At 41.6% G+C, this 16728-nt stretch overlaps 1 protein-coding gene across 2 annotated transcripts in view; it reads right to left on the bottom strand.

The window, feature by feature from the left end:
• Window positions 1–10104: 10104 nt before the first annotated feature.
• col15a1b (collagen, type XV, alpha 1b) overlaps window positions 10105–16728 on the bottom strand; it is a 68393-nt gene continuing 61769 nt past the window's right edge. For both annotated transcript variants that reach the window (XM_056420364.1, XM_056420363.1), the window contains 9 exons: window positions 16526–16624; window positions 16274–16418; window positions 15807–15871; window positions 15112–15243; window positions 14882–14986; window positions 14428–14502; window positions 14091–14288; window positions 13359–13474; window positions 10105–12611 (listed from right to left, as the gene is read on the bottom strand). In XM_056420364.1, the coding sequence (XP_056276339.1) occupies window positions 12389–12611; window positions 13359–13474; window positions 14091–14288; window positions 14428–14502; window positions 14882–14986; window positions 15112–15243; window positions 15807–15871; window positions 16274–16418; window positions 16526–16624 (1158 nt within the window). In that variant the 3' untranslated portion in view covers window positions 10105–12388. The remainder of the gene's footprint in view (window positions 12612–13358; window positions 13475–14090; window positions 14289–14427; window positions 14503–14881; window positions 14987–15111; window positions 15244–15806; window positions 15872–16273; window positions 16419–16525; window positions 16625–16728) is intronic.

Below are 16728 nucleotides of genomic sequence, written 5' to 3'. Positions count from 1 at the left end.
CAGTTATTGCCACGGCAACAGTCCTTAAGTCCAATTCCACCTACAGTGTTAAAATTGCCAGCTAATTTTTAATTTATAAACTACCTTTTTGTGTGGGAAGTAATTTTTTTTTTTTTTTTCAAAGTTTCATTTTAATTGTCATTGTCTGTCTGTTTTCAGTCTCGCCTACCAGAGCTGCTGCCGTACTGCCATATTTTATAAGTAATGGCATTATTAATAGGTTCATAAATTTGATGATGGCTGATTTTGAGAACATTCACACACAGCCGGATAGCGAGGGGGGGAAAGAAAAAGCATTGATCCAAGCTTGTGTTGAAAAATGAATTAGCTTTGTGTCTGATGCAGCCAAAGAGCAGTCCATTGGTTTGTTCCCAACGCTCCCAGTACGCATCAGTTAGTTTAGGGGACGTTCCTCCAGGTCTTGGTTGTTTTTCTAAAGCTGCCGGGCTAATTTAAAATTCTAGGTTTTACTGCACATCTGGATTCATCTACACGTGATATAGAATTGATAACATTTTAAGATCTTTCCTTTTTTTATTTTTCGTCTTTCAAGTTTTGGATTTTTATCGATACCCTTTTATCGACAGTCTTGAAGTCTTTTCTCAGCTAATTATTGTTTAAATGCTCCCAGTGAAGTGTGTTTAGGCCGTCCTGGTTTTAAAGCACACGGCGTAACCAGATGTTTTAAGGCTGATGGACTCTAACGAGCTTTTACAACATTTTGGAAAGAAGCACACCTGTTGTATATCTTTTCTTTTTTTTCTCTTTTTTGTTTGTTGGATAAATGATCCAGGAGCGTGCTGTACATAACCATTTAATAAAGTCAATCTTTTGTTAGTGTGTGTGTCGGACGTGTGTCTCTTTTCTGTATGCGACTTATCTTTGTGGTACGAGTGCCTTGCTCAACGGCACCAGGAGGTTGCAGAGAATGACAATCTGTAGAGGAGTTCTTCCACTCTGTTCTAAAACTTAACACACATTTCACTCATTTGTTGCTTTTAATCATGAAATCGGTCAATATAATAGTTTGTATTACAAGAAGTATCGGGAAAAGTGAAAATGGATTTTAAAAATCCAGTGTAAAGTGTAATGATGGCATAACTATTCACGCCCTTCAGGACAGTATTTAGTAGGTGCACCTTTGACACTGTCTCAATCAGAAATGAAATCTGCCAAGTCGTAGTTTCCTTGCAGATCGAGTCATATTATCCCCCAGTATTTGGTGATATTGTTCTGCAATATCACCAAATACTGATGCCAATACCTTCACAAGACTCACAGAGCGTGACGCTGCTTCATGGTGGAGACGTGTTTGATTTTCCTAAACATAGCGTTACACTTACTTTTACCGTTGATACTTTTAAGGTTTTTTATTACTTACTTTTAATGCACTGTAGCTTCGCATTGTGTGTATTTTGTGTTCTTACCACGTATACTGTTGCAGTGGGTCTTGTCCTGTATATACAGCTTTTTTATTCTTTTAGGTTTGTTCTGGTCTGTTAAGGGACTACAGATGGAAATGAGCTCTAGCTACAATCTGGTACAGTGCATCAAATGGTGACATTTTACATGGTCCCTTTTTGAATAAAGATAATTTTTTTAAAGCCTCTATGGCCAAAATCACCATTTCTTTTTCTCCTGACTTCTACTTCTCAAATACATTTTCTCTGAGTTGCTTGGCGTGTTCTTCGGTCTTCATGTTTGATTATTGCAGCAGGAATATGACGACCAGAGACTGGACCTCCCCGACGGGTGTTTTGTAATACTTGTTTATTGACAGTTTTCTATATTCAGTTTTTTAGGGCCCTTGTGACGACTTCGTCGTAGAGGAACCTATTGTATTTCGAGGAGTCATTATTCTTTTCCTCTCCAAAGAAACGTGTTCCAGACGTTTTCATCATACCTCAGCCCATGGGAAATTTTACATGCAAAATTGTTTTATTTTGGAGTTTTAGTATTTGTTTATTAAGAAATGTTGCTATAGCGCCCCCTAGAATGTACATACCTTCAAAAGCCCAATGACCAATTTACTTGAAATTGGCAAACATTTCCACTTGGAACTGCTCTACAAAAAAGCCTTTCAGACCCCTAAGCTACACCTACTTAGATTTTCTGCCATTTTCAATCTGGTAAAAAACACTTTTCTTTCATCTCCTCCTAGACGCTGGGTCCGATTCACACAAAATGTTATGTGGTTGAACCAATTATGATTATTTGTTCAATCTCATAAAAAAATTATAAAAGCTTGTTTATATCTCATTGACTTTAGAGGATATGGGCCAATTAACTTCTTAAAGGGTGTGGCGTAATATGTAAGACACATCACTTCCAAAACACGTGGCCTATCCTCACCGGTAGAGTTTAGAGCAGCATGCAACTCGGTTATTTTGATTTTTGTGTGTTTTTTTCCGTTCATTTCTTCATACATTTATCTAACTATCTCATCGTAGGTAAATCTTCAGATCGACTTCATTATTTCCATGCAGGAAAAAAGCATCTAACTCGTGGTCGCCATGAAAATGAAAGAGTTTTAATCCTGCCAAAAATAATCATTCATGATGCTGGTCCAGTCCTGAACATTTGATCTCATACATATGTTATGCCCATCTGAATTATTGTTTTAAAAAATTAGGTTATTAGTGAGGAAACATTAAACACTATTTTTATGAATAGTGACAATGAAAATATTATGGCCTTCAATGTTTATGTCAAAAAAGTATCAGGACACTGCAGGGAATCAAACCCCATCCCAGTAAACCAGGAGTAACATTACCAGTGAATTTTGCTTTTTGAGGCTACAGGGGAGGTAAAGTCTGTGTGTGTGTGTGTGTGTGTGTGTGTGTGTGTGTGTGTGTGTGTGTGTGTGTGTGTGTGTGTGTGTGTGTGTGTGTGTGTGTGTGTTTGTGTGTGTGTGTGTGTGTGTGTGTGTGTGTGTGTGTGTGTGTGTGTGTGTGTGTGTGTGTGTGTGTGTGTGTGTGTGTGTGTGTGTGTGTGTGTGTGTGTGTTTTAAGGAGCTTGTAATACCATATTGCCCCACTAGAGAGCTGCACTCACTAAATGCGGGGCTACTTGTGGTTCCTAGAGTCCTAACAAGTAGGATCTGAGCCAGAGCCTTCAGTTATCAAGCTCCTATTTTATGGAACCAGCTTCCACCTTCAGTCCGGGAGGCAGACACAGTCACCTCATTTAAGAGCAGACTTAAGACGTTCCTCTTTGACAGAGCTTATAGTTCGGGCTGAATCAGGTTCACCTGGTCCAGCCCCTTGATATGCTGCTATAGGCTTATAGGCTGCTGGGGGACGTTTTAGGATACAAATAACCCATAGTTACACACTAGTCTGTAACATTTAGCTCCATACCTTCATTTTATTCGTTTTTTTCATCCTGTCTGCCTGTTTTCCTCACTATCATGTCATTCCAGATCCTGCTTCCCATCTTGTCAGTCCAACTCCCTTCACCTGTTCTCTCACCTGCCTCTGATCACTCCCTCGTTAGTCCCTCATTACCTCCACCTGGTCCTCATGCCCGTCTCACCTGTTGCCCATTCCCTAATTAGTCCCTGTCTACTTAGGTCCCCTCACTTGCACTTGTCCTCTGCCAGATTGTTTTGTGGTCTCCAGTCCAAACCCGCCAGCGGTCAAGATTAAGTTGATCTATTTCTGCCAGTTTTGTTCCTGTTGGAACTCTGAGTAAAGATCTTTATTTGCATTTCAGTCTCCAGAGTTGTGCTATTTGGGTTCATTCTAAGCATCCCTTGACACTAATCTCACTTATTATGCGTCTACTATGCATAAGTGATAATCAAGGCATTCTGATGTTTGATTTCAAAATGAAAGACCGTCGAAATGTTCTTCATGAGCTGACTTCAAATAAATTCATTATGTCTAATTTCAGATTCGATAAGAAAGAAAACAGTACATAGTCACAAACTATTACCTTTTCCAGGACATTTAACTCAGTTTTTTAATGGGATGCCATATTGAGTATCCAGCTTTATTCTTTTTGTTTAGTTGTCACATTACTCTGTTGTCCTACAATGCCCCAAATAATAAGTAGAGTATCTTAATGTTATCATTTACATTTCAGAAACCTAAAACTTTTAGTGGTATTTAATTGTTATGTTTTCTAGCATTCTTAAAATGTTCTGCTTTGTGTTTTCCTAAAACAGTACAGAATCCCACTAAAGTAATTATTTAGTACATTTTGAATGTAGTTTCATCGAGGGACTTTCCATATTTGTTTTCCAAAATATTTTTATTTTGGGAATTAAAGGCACAAACTGCAGCTCCAGCTGCTCTCTTAAGGCCTTCATTCTTCGTGATACCAATTTTTCCATCCGTCACATTGGATCTAGAAAATAACAAGTTAGAAATCAGAAAGATGAGTGATTTGCGTATGTTTTTACAAAATTAGACCTACACGTGTCCAGTCGCCGTCGCGGCAGCTCCGCGGAGATTGTGCGCTCTTTTAGTTTTTGTGTTTATTTTTAATATTTTCTTTGCCACAAACACATCGGCACTAACAACATACGACCGCAGCACACTTTTGGACATAAACTTTTGCGCAAAACAAGGGTTTTTGTCCACTTTTTCCATCGATCCAGCGTGGCCGGCAGAGATCGTGCGGCGAACCACAACAACAACAGTGGAGCCGCTACTACGGGAGACGACGAAAACATCGAGGAAGCGGGCGGAATTCGGAACAGACTGAGAGTTCAAGCCCACCGTCCACCTTTGCCCAGCATCCTTCTTGCTAACGTCCAGTCTCTGGAAAATAAGATGGATGATTTTAGGGCAGGATCAGATTCAACGGGACATGCGGATTGTAACATCTTTTGTCTGGCGGAAACATGGCTGACCCGCTGGTGCCGGATCGAGTCATATGCCCAACCGAGTCCTTCTCTGTTTTCCGTGCAGACAGAACGGAAGAGTCTGGTAAATCTAAGGGTGGAGGGGTTTGCTTCATGACAAACAACATGTGGTGTGACCCCAAGAACATTAAGACTCTTTCTGCGTTCCTGCTCGCGAACCTGGAACATCTGGCGATCTCATGCCGTCCATTCTACCTTCCCGGGAGTTCAGCTCGGTCATCACCACAGCCGTCTACATTCCACCACAAGCGGACACCGACGTAGCACTATCGGACCTACATGATGTGTTATGTCGGCATCAGAACAAGTATCGCGGCGGCTGTGGTGGTGGCTGGGGACTTTAACAAGGCAAACCTAAAAAGTCATGCCGAACTTTCACCAGCACATTACGTGTGCTACCAGAGGAAAGAACGTTGGACCACTGCTATCGCCATTCAAGAGAGGCTACAAGGCTGTCTCTCTCCCTCCGTTAGGAAATCAGACCATGCCGCCATTTTTCTGCTTCGGAGTATAAACAAAGGATCGCTGGGAAGCGGTAGTGACGAGCGTAATGCGGTGGTCTGACCAATCAGAGGCTGAGCTACAGGACGCTCTGAGTATCGTCGACTGGGACATGATCCAATCCAGTTCCAGTGACGTCAGCAGTTTTGAGTAGCAATGAGCCTCATAGCAACGCTAACGGACACCATCGTCCCCACGGTAAAAGTTAGGGTCTTTTCTAACCAAAAACCGTGGGTTGATAGATCCATCCGTGAAGCTGTGAACGCCCGTACTGCTGCCTATAACTCCGGTCTTGTATCCGGCAACATGGACGAGTACAAGGCAGCGGTCTATGGACTGAGGAGGCGGTGAAGGACGCCAAAATGAGGTACCGAGACAGAGTGGAATCACAGATGGAGCAGCGACACCAGGCGCCTATGGCAGGGGCTACGGACTATCACAAACTACCAGAGCAGACCCCGCGCAATGGTGAGTGCCGACGCATCCCTAGCGGACGACCTGAACTCATTTTATGCACGGTTTGAGGCTAGCAACAACAGCGCTAGCTCGCCGGCTAACAACAACACCGTTAGCGTAGCGGTGAGTTCTACCGCTGGGGATGAACACACTCTCTTTTAGTATTTGTTTATTAAGAAATGTTGCTATAGCGCCCCCTAGAATGTACATACCTTCAAAAGCCTGTGGGTTGTTGCCCCCAATGACCAATTTACTTGAAATTGGCAAACATTTCCACTTGGAACTGCTCTACAAAAAGCCTTTCAGACCCCTAAGCTACACCTACTTAGATTTTCTGCCATTTTCAATCTGGTAAAAAACACTTTTCTTTCATCTCCTCCTAGACGCTGGGTCCGATTCACACAAAATGTTATGTGGTTGAACCAATTATGATTATTTGTTCAATCTCATAAAAAAATTATAAAAGCTTGTTTATATCTCATTGACTTTAGAGGATATGGGCCAATTAACTTCTTAAAGGGTGTGGCGTAATATGTAAGACACATCACTTCCAAAACACGTGGCCTATCCTCACCGGTAGAGTTTAGAGCAGCATGCAACTCGGTTATTTTGATTTTTGTGTGTTTTTTTCCGTTCATTTCTTCATACATTTATCTAACTATCTCATCGTAGGTAAATCTTCAGATCGACTTCATTATTTCCATGCAGGAAAAAAGCATCTAACTCGTGGTCGCCATGAAAATGAAAGAGTTTTAATCCTGCCAAAAATAATCATTCATGATGCTGGTCCAGTCCTGAACATTTGATCTCATACATATGTTATGCCCATCTGAATTATTGTTTTAAAAAATTAGGTTATTAGTGAATGTAGGAAACATTAAACACTATTTTTATGAATAGTGACAATGAAAATATTATGGCCTTCAATGTTTATGTCAAAAAAGTATCAGGACACTGCAGGGAATCAAACCCCATCCCAGTAAACCAGGAGTAACATTACCAGTGAATTTTGCTTTTTGAGGCTACAGGGGAGGTAAAGTCTGTGTGTGTGTGTGTGTGTGTGTGTGTGTGTGTGTGTGTGTGTGTGTGTGTGTGTGTGTGTGTGTGTGTGTGTGTGTGTGTGTGTGTGTGTGTGTGTGTGTGTGTGTGTGTGTGTGTGTGTGTGTGTGTGTGTGTGTGTGTGTGTGTGTGTGTGTGTGTGTGTGTGTGTGTGTGTGTGTGTGTGTGTGTGTGTGTGTGTGTGTGTGTGTGTGTGTGTGTGTGTTTTAAGGAGCTTGTAATACCATATTGCCCCACTAGAGAGCTGCACTCACTAAATGCGGGGCTACTTGTGGTTCCTAGAGTCCTAACAAGTAGGATCTGAGCCAGAGCCTTCAGTTATCAAGCTCCTATTTTATGGAACCAGCTTCCACCTTCAGTCCGGGAGGCAGACACAGTCACCTCATTTAAGAGCAGACTTAAGACGTTCCTCTTTGACAGAGCTTATAGTTCGGGCTGAATCAGGTTCACCTGGTCCAGCCCCTTGATATGCTGCTATAGGCTTATAGGCTGCTGGGGGACGTTTTAGGATACAAATAACCCATAGTTACACACTAGTCTATAACATTTAGCTCCATACCTTCATTTTATTCGTTTTTTTCATCCTGTCTGCCTGTTTTCCTCACTATCATGTCATTCCAGATCCTGCTTCCCATCTTGTCAGTCCAACTCCCTTCACCTGTTCTCTCACCTGCCTCTGATCACTCCCTCGTTAGTCCCTCATTACCTCCACCTGGTCCTCATGCCCGTCTCACCTGTTGCCCATTCCCTAATTATTCCCTGTCTACTTCAGTTCCCTCACTTTGCACTTGTCCTCTGCCAGATTGTTTTGTGGTCTCCAGTCCAAACCCGCCAGCGGTCAAGATTAAGTTGATCTATTTCTGCCAGTTTTGTTCCTGTTGGAACTCTGAGTAAAGATCTTTATTTGCATTTCAGTCTCCAGAGTTGTGCTATTTGGGTTCATTCTAAGCATCCCTTGACACTAATCTCACTTATTATGCGTCTACTATGCATAAGTGATAATCAAGGCATTCTGATGTTTGATTTCAAAATGAAAGACCGTCGAAATGTTCTTCATGAGCTGACTTCAAATAAATTCATTATGTCTAATTTCAGATTCGATAAGAAAGAAAACAGTACATAGTCACAAACTATTACCTTTTCCAGGACATTTAACTCAGTTTTTTAATGGGATGCCATATTGAGTATCCAGCTTTATTCTTTTTGTTTAGTTGTCACATTACTCTGTTGTCCTACAATGCCCCAAATAATAAGTAGAGTATCTTAATGTTATCATTTACATTTCAGAAACCTAAAACTTTTAGTGGTATTTAATTGTTATGTTTTCTAGCATTCTTAAAATGTTCTGCTTTGTGTTTTCCTAAAACAGTACAGAATCCCACTAAAGTAATTATTTAGTACATTTTGAATGTAGTTTCATCGAGGGACTTTCCATATTTGTTTTCCAAAATATTTTTATTTTGGGAATTAAAGGCACAAACTGCAGCTCCAGCTGCTCTCTTCAGGCCTTCATTCTTCGTGATACCAATTTTTCCATCCGTCACATTGGATCTAGAAAATAACAAGTTAGAAATCAGAAAGATGAGTGATTTGCGTATGTTTTTACAAAATTAGACCTACACATGTCCTTAAAACAAGGCTTGATGTGCTGTAACAATACAAAATATTGATAAACTATGTCTAAATATCAATCGGGGTCTGTTCAGGTCCCCTCCATCTCTCAATCTCTCACTATTTCTGTGTGCTTGCCCTGTATCTCGGTGCTGCTAATCATCCATTAGTCTCCCTATTCACCTGCTAAACTGCCACAAATACCTCATCAAGTTATTAAAAATGTGTGTAGAAGTCCATCATCCTCCTCATCCTCCTCTTCATTTGAGCTGATCAACATTACTGATCAACAAAACACACACACACACACACTCTCTCCCCTGTCTGTTCACAGCTGTTATGGGAACCATCTCTATCCTTATGTGTGCCCATCACCACACGTGAAGCACATTTTACAGACTAAACAATGTTTCTCATCTTCTCACTTTCCCCCTTTATTGGACATGGGCCACTAAAGTAAGGGTTTCTTTCATGTCTCTCCTAATAAATATGGTACTATAGTAGTTAGAATAGACTGTCTGTCTGTACATGTATGTCTGTGTGTGTGCATCCCAATCTCAGACGCGCACACTCTCTTTCTAACGACCCCACCTGTGAGAGAAATACAGATACTATTTAGTCGGAACCTTTATTTTTCCTTGCGGGAAAACTCCACCCACACGTATCAGGGGAGGGGCGACATATATGAAAGCGGTGCTTAGAGTCCTACCAACACTGCAGATACATACGACTGCACCAAGAGGATGATTTTTAGTGATGGAGCTGATGTTTAGCTCCCACTTGAGGTCCTGTTATTGAGCTGACTTTAACTTGAATTTCCTGAAAGTCTGTACAGTAATATCTCATTAAAATAACCATGGGCATAGCAGAGGTCACCAATAACAAGAATGCAGTGTCATTTCCTTCAAGACTTGTTATGATCTGCTTTAAATAAAATTCAAATATTGGCAAAATATTAACATTATTTATTTTTCGCTAACTTTAACTTGAATTTCCTGACAATTTCCTGAAAATAACTTTCTTGGGACCGTGCTCTAAACCGTAACGAAAGTCGGCCATTTTGAGTTTCGTGTGATTTTTCCGTTAATTCTTGTGTATTTCTTGCCACTATACGTTACTGAACACCTAATGAAGAGAATTAATCAGATCCACTTCGAATGTTTTATGTTGATGCATGTTGTCTCATGCCATACAGTGGATACATCAAGTGGTGGACTGTTTGCACACAAAAAATCCAGCATCTCTCCATGCAGACATTCTCGGGCCACGTGAGCCAGCCAGCACCCCCGACGTCTGCAGGAGAAACGAGGATGCGCACATCGCTGCTTGCAGCTTTTATTTCATTTTGTGATTTTTGTTTAGTTTTTCACTTATTTAAAAATTTGAAATAAATAAATAAACACGTATACAATAATACAAAATGGTTTTAGCTGTCGACTTATACTTTCATGGATTCATGTTAATAAATATATGACACGATGGGCATATCCATCATTTTCATGTCTTTGAATGTAAAATGTTCATTATGACTTTTTATTATTTTTGAATGATGCTCTGATGGACACAGTGCAGGAAACTGAAGGAGTCACCAAATAAAATAAAATAAACACAAAATAAGACATTTATTCATGAAGCATCGTCAGTACAAACGTCCTTGTTTGAACAACAATAATAATCATGAAAACTACGCGGCCTCTTTATCATCGTGAAACTGCAACTCTATCAATGTTTGGTGAGAAAAGAATCATTTAGTGTGTGTACAAAACCTCTACAGTGTAAAAACAACAACATCTCAACAACAACAAACACACATATATATATATATATATACATACATATATATATATATACATACATACATATACATGTTCCAATTTGAAAGTGAACTTGCTAGATTGTCATGCTATGCTACTGTATAAATTAATTAAAAATCACACATTGATTTCAACTCTAATACTAATGCACTTGTGTTAATGTTGACACTAATTTAATCATGTATCGCAAGCAGCAGGGCTAAAGTTCAGCAGAACATTATTTATATATTTTCTTTAAGACATTCAATCTCTAATGTTGGATTATGGGATGCCAAATAGTGATGAGGAAATGCACCGTACTGCGTTTATGAATAAATCATTCAAGATTCTTGGGGAACATGGCTTAGTTCTTTGAAAAAAAAAATGTCTTCTTCTTTCCCGTCTTGCTGGCTAATTGCTTTCATATTCTTATAATAACTGCAGCTTCAACGGTTAGAGAGAAGATCTTAGTGGTAAAAAATGTTTTGGTAAAATCCAGCCAGTTCTTTTTTGGGGGAGATTTTTAGTCGCCTGAAAAAAGGGCACAATGGAGCGATATGCGAGCGATGCTGTGATTGGTTGAATTTGCTGAGACTCATTTCCATATCGAGTGTATTTACATATAAAAAGAGCTCTCTCATACAGTATGATTTTCTGTCTGGTGATAGTCTATATAGACTGTTTACATTGTTAAAAAATACTGTTAAAAACCAAAACCAACAAATAACTGATTCAACTGAATCAGTGTTATGGGTTTATGTTTTAAACTAATAAGAACAAATCAACGAGCACACTATTTATTTATTTTTACCTGTCAGTAGTGTGTATGAATTTGCCAATCAAATAGTCCTTGGAGGCAATGCACTGCTACTTCCTGTTTGCTATGAACTAAAGATGCGTTGGGAAATTACTGAAATATATATTTATATAGCAGCAACGTATTGCCGCAGACAGGCGAGGACAGTGTTGGTTTTGATCTTTCCATGGGCGTTGATGACAATGTTAGAAATATAGAATTTTACAGAGAATGCCTGATTTATTGCATATCCTAAAAACTCTGTAGAGTAAATATATAACAGCTGGCTTCCATACACACCACTTAAATACTGTAATGTTCTGAAATCGGGTCAAATTTCCAAATGAAGCATCTTTACCCACAAGTCAGTGTTCTGTAGTCCTGTTGACTACCCATCATGACTATGTACATCACAGCTAACAGTTCAAAGCTATGTGCACACTTTAAAATAAACCGTAACATAACAACACTAAGGAGAACACACACATATGATGCAGACGTGATGTTGTATGGAAATGGTACAAACCCAATGGCTGCACAGAACTATAGGACAAAAATATCCCACAAAATAAATGATCATCTACAACTATGGCATGCATTTGAAAAAACTACAGAATCCCTGAGAGGCAAGTGAGAAGAAAATGTATTCTGTTAATCCATTTTCTAAATCTGACCTAAATGATGAGTGATTATGACTTGAGAACGAGTGAAAACAACAAACAGGATCATCTTCTCAGTTCCTTAAATTTGTTTTCTCATGTGTGAAAGGAGTGGAGGGGGGGTTGGGGGGGGTCAGGCTGAATTCAGGATGAAGTTGTTGTTGTAATACTAATTTTGTCTACGGGAGGCAGAAGTGCAACCCGACCCAAAGTTAAAGAAATAACTTTTCAAAGAGTTTAACTTGATAAGTTAAATAAAAGTGTTCCCCCCTTTTCTGAATCACACTGAGAATCATCATCATTTCTTTCTTGCCTTACTTTCCTCTCAGGGCTTCCTGTACATCACAGATTTGCAGTTGAGGAGATGCCACTCGCATCAAGTCTTTAGCTTGACTCACATCTTTCACTTCAACAACACATACATGTGTGTGTACGTGTGTGTGTGTGTGTGTGTGTGTGTGTGTGTGCGTTCCAAACGTCCCGTGTGGTGATGATACGCTGTGCTGCTACATGTTCATAGTGAATATGTGTGATGAAGCTTTAGACCGGGACCTGGAGGCGTGGCAGCATCCTGCAGTGTGGGGCTCACCGTGATGTGTGTGTGTGTGTGTGTGTGTGTGTCTGCGTATGTGTGTGTGTTCCCTCAGGTCCTCCTCTGATGGGCGTTCCCCACGTACGTGTTCTCCACACACAGCACGATGTAGTGGCTGGAGCAGGAGCGTGTGTGCTGCCCCAGCAGGCGTCCCGTCTGCAGCAGCGCCGCCTGGCCCGTCACCGCCACGTCGGCTGTCCTCCACGCCTCGCAGTAGTTGGTGGTCTGACGGATGCCCACCGCGCTGGAGCCGTGCCACACCAGCTTCTCTGGCCTGGGGGGTGGGGTCAGAGGGAGAGAGGAAGTAATGAGGGGAGGTTACATCTCACGCTCTAATCTCACCCAACTCACATCTGGATTTAGCGAGATGTGAGAGAAAGATGAAACAAAAATAGATGCTTCCGGTTCCTCCAGTGGTTCATACTGACTCCTCCAGTAAACCATGACCACGAACTGTAACACCCGGTTCCGTGTCTCCTATGTTCCATGTCTCCTCTGTGTCTTCTCTCTCGTTTAATTCCCTGCACCTGCCCTCAGCCACTCTTGTCTCGTTACTGTCTGATGTCGTACACCTGTTTCCCCCCCTATATATTGTGTCAGTCTTTCCCTTGTCTGCTGTCGGATTGTCGTCTCTTGTTCCGTGTCCTTTTCCCGTCGTTCTGTCTGTGTTCCTGATCCTGCCTGCTTCTATCCTGCTTGCCTGCCTGCCCTGGCCGATGATCCTCTGCCTGCTCCTTTTGGACCTTGTTTATTTTTCAACTGTTTTGCCTCATTAAAGAGCGCCTTTTTGTTACTTATATTTTGTCCATTCTGTCTCTCTGCGCCTGAGCCTCACCCTGTTACACTCGCCGTGACACGAACAGCTGAAGGATGTCCGCATGTGACGGGCATCAAGAAGTTTTCACGTCCTCCCCCATTCTCTTGTTTCAGGGGGTCTCGTTGAAACAGTAAACATGGATGAACTGGCTTTCGTTATCCTGCCACATACAAACTATTTTCCTTTTTCCGTGTCCACACTCACCAGGCCGAGTCCGACATCACGTTACGCCCGTCGAAGGAGTAGACGGGGGTGGAGGGGTTGAAGGTGCCTCCGTTCCCAGAGAAGATGGACATCCAGCTGCTGAACAACACCTGCCCCTGAGAGGAGAAGATACTTGTATGTTTATTTGATAAATACACACATCCAACATATAGTGGAGGAAATTAAATAAATATATATGCCGGGGTCCTTTGTAATGCCATCAATATCTTTTACAATAGATCCTAAAAAAATTGGGGATACTTAAAAATTAGTGTTTAAAATTGCAGTTTTTAATGTGTAATAACACACATGTAATAACATACAAAGACATACAATGCCTCGAAAGAAATATTCACCCCACTTGAATGTTTAACCCCTTTGTGGCTTTTCTACATGAAATCATGGTCCCTTAAATAGTTTTTATTTTTACACAAATTTGCAAAAAAAGGCTTCTTTCATGTCAAAGCGAAAAACTATTTAAAACAATGTCAATTAATTAAAAAAAATACAATGTACAAATAAGTGTTTCCATAAATATTTCCCCACTTTAAAGTGACCGACTAAAGTGTATGAGTTTTTTTATGGCATGCTGTATTATGACTTTTCTTTATGACATACAAGACTTTTTATAGTCTACTTTATACAATGACCAAACTATTCCTTTCACCCTAGTGACACACATCAATTTGAGGATGTGCCATCTCTAAACAGGAAGTGGAAACGTCTTCTCACCTTGAGGTTGACCACGGGCATGTCAGTGCGGTCCGCCTTCCTCACGATGGTGGCCAGGTCCTGCAGGTGTGAGGACAGGAAGGCCCTGTAGGTGCTGGTGAGCCCCATGGCACGGGCCTGCTGGTAGCACTGGAAGTCGGCCCCCCGAATGCCGCGCATGTCCCCTTTCAGAGGGGCGTTCAGGGCCACCAGGTGGAGCTGAGGGAGGGGAGGAGAAGAGATGGATGAGTAGTCGGAGACGAGGAGAAAGTCCACGTGGTACAAGCCTGACACACAGGAGGCCCCGCGTGGTCTTATGTGCAGTATGTGTAGGGGTGTTTGTGTGTGTGATGCTCACCCCAGGCACAGCGGTGACAGTCTGCGGTAGCACGTTATGGGTGGGGTGATATCCTCTGCCGCCCTCTTGAAGCTCCTGTTCAACAAAGGCTGTTAGAGGCTGTTCTACATTTATAGTTATGAAGGTTTCTTCCCTTTTTCCCTGTGAAAGGGTTTTAAATATGTTGTTCCTGATCCGATGTGAGGTCCTGGGACAGGGATGTCGCATGTGTACAGACTGTAAAGCCCTTTGAGGATAATTTGTAATTTGTGATATCTAAAATAAAGTTAATTGAATTGAAAAATTTAAAGATAGAGTTTCCATTACTACATATACATTTATATATATATACATATATATATAAATATATTTTAAATGTATATATAAATATATACATTTATACATATAAATGTATATATATATACATTTATATGTATAAATGTATATGTATGTGTGTGTGTGTGTGTGTGTGTACCCGGCTGTGGCTCTGGCTCCTCTGCGCTCTGCTCAGGTCTCCAGGTCTGCTGAGGGTGTGAGACGAGAGCGAGCTGGACGACCTGGATTGGATCAACTCTCCGAGCTGAAAGAAGACGGTCACGGTTAAAAAGCCCACGATCTCACGTCGACTCCCTAGAGTACCGGCCACCTCCTCTCCCCATGTCAAACGTCCACACATGTGACACGCACACACACACACACACACACCTGGATCTTCCGCCAGCCGCCGCCTGTTCTGATGTACAGCTCACCCCCCCTCTCGGACACGTAGGCCAGGGTTCCTTCGGCCGCCCGCTGGCTGTCTCTGCCCAGGGCGTGGCTCGTCTTGTAGCTCACCACCTGGAACAGGAACCAGAAAAAAATCATGGATTTATGGACATAATACAATGTTAGAATATACTGTATATTTATTTGAAAGTATAAGACAGTAAAATAAAGCAGATCGAGCAAATAAAGTCTCAATAATTGCAAATGCACACAGAGAGACTCACAAATGCAAACACAAAGATTCACAAATGTGCATAGAACAAATGACGAATATAGTTGATTTACAATGCATACAGAAGGAAATTTAGACTGAATTAAGGCGACGTCTGATTGGCTACAGATAGGTCTATGTTGAAAAAAAAAAACAGATTTGTGAATCGAGCCACGACAGGGGAGTCTCAAAAACCCACAAACAAATGTGAAGCGATACACAAACAAATACATACAAATCCACAAAGAAATGCATTTGTGAGTTTAATTTATTTGTAAATCCTTCTGTGTGCGTTTGTAAATATATTTGTCATTTGTTCAGTGCGCATTTGTGAATCTTTGTGTTTAGATTTGTGAGTCTCTCTGTGTGCATTTGCAATTATTGAGACTGATCTGACCCCGGAGGAAAGGGCTCGGTATCTTACAGGGTTGTCATTTCCTGGAGACCCCGTTGGGCCAGGCGGACCAGGAGGGCCCGGGACACCGGCGCCTGATGACGACAAATCAGAAACACATTTAGACATATTGAATATCTATATTTACCTTCGCATTGAAAATGCGGAAGGTTATGTTTTGATCGCCGTGTATTTATTTATTTATTTGTATGCGTGTTACTCGCAAAACTACAAAAGTATTAAACCGAATCGCATGAAATTTGGTGGGATGATTGTTTATTATCCGGGGACGATTTGATTAGATTTTGGGATTGATCGGTCAAAGGTCAAGGTCAAGGTCATGAAAAGGTCAAAATCTTCTTTTTACCATCAATTTCTATCCAATTGGCATGCAACTAATGCCAACATGTTCATAATTCAACGCCCAATCTTGTGCTCCAGCGAGTGCCCGTTCTAGTTGTAAGTTGTATTGATGTAAGCTGAGGTCCACATTATACCCGATCCAAATGCAGATGCGGTTCCTGGGGGTCCAGCAGGGCCGGGTGGCCCTCGGGGACCGGGTCGTCCGAACCCAGGGGCACCGGGTTGACCCTCGGGACCGACCGGTCCTGAAGGGCCAACGATGGACTCTCCTTTTGGGCCCTGCAGGATCAGACCGTGTGGGAATCAAAGATATCCAACAGTACCAAACATTTATTACAATTATCATTTCAATACCTGAGTACCTAAATAATATTTTAGTATCTTACCACAAGACCTGACCTCCCGGGCAGTCCTGGAGCACCCGGCACACTGCCGTCACCCTTCTCTCCCTTTTGACCTTGGTATCCCTGGTCGCCTCCAGCACCCTGAGAGAACAAACCCACTGAAGATTACTACTCGGTGTCAGTGATGATTCATATTTGGACTGGACATGGCTCCCTGTTTGATCTACGGTGCGTATGGTACTCAC

This window comes from Pseudoliparis swirei, chromosome 8 (assembly GCF_029220125.1).
Source record: "Pseudoliparis swirei isolate HS2019 ecotype Mariana Trench chromosome 8, NWPU_hadal_v1, whole genome shotgun sequence".
NCBI classification, from domain to species: domain Eukaryota; kingdom Metazoa; phylum Chordata; class Actinopteri; order Perciformes; family Liparidae; genus Pseudoliparis; species Pseudoliparis swirei.
The sequence above is the reverse complement of the archived record's forward strand: the minus strand, read 5'-3'. Positions and strand labels throughout refer to the sequence as shown.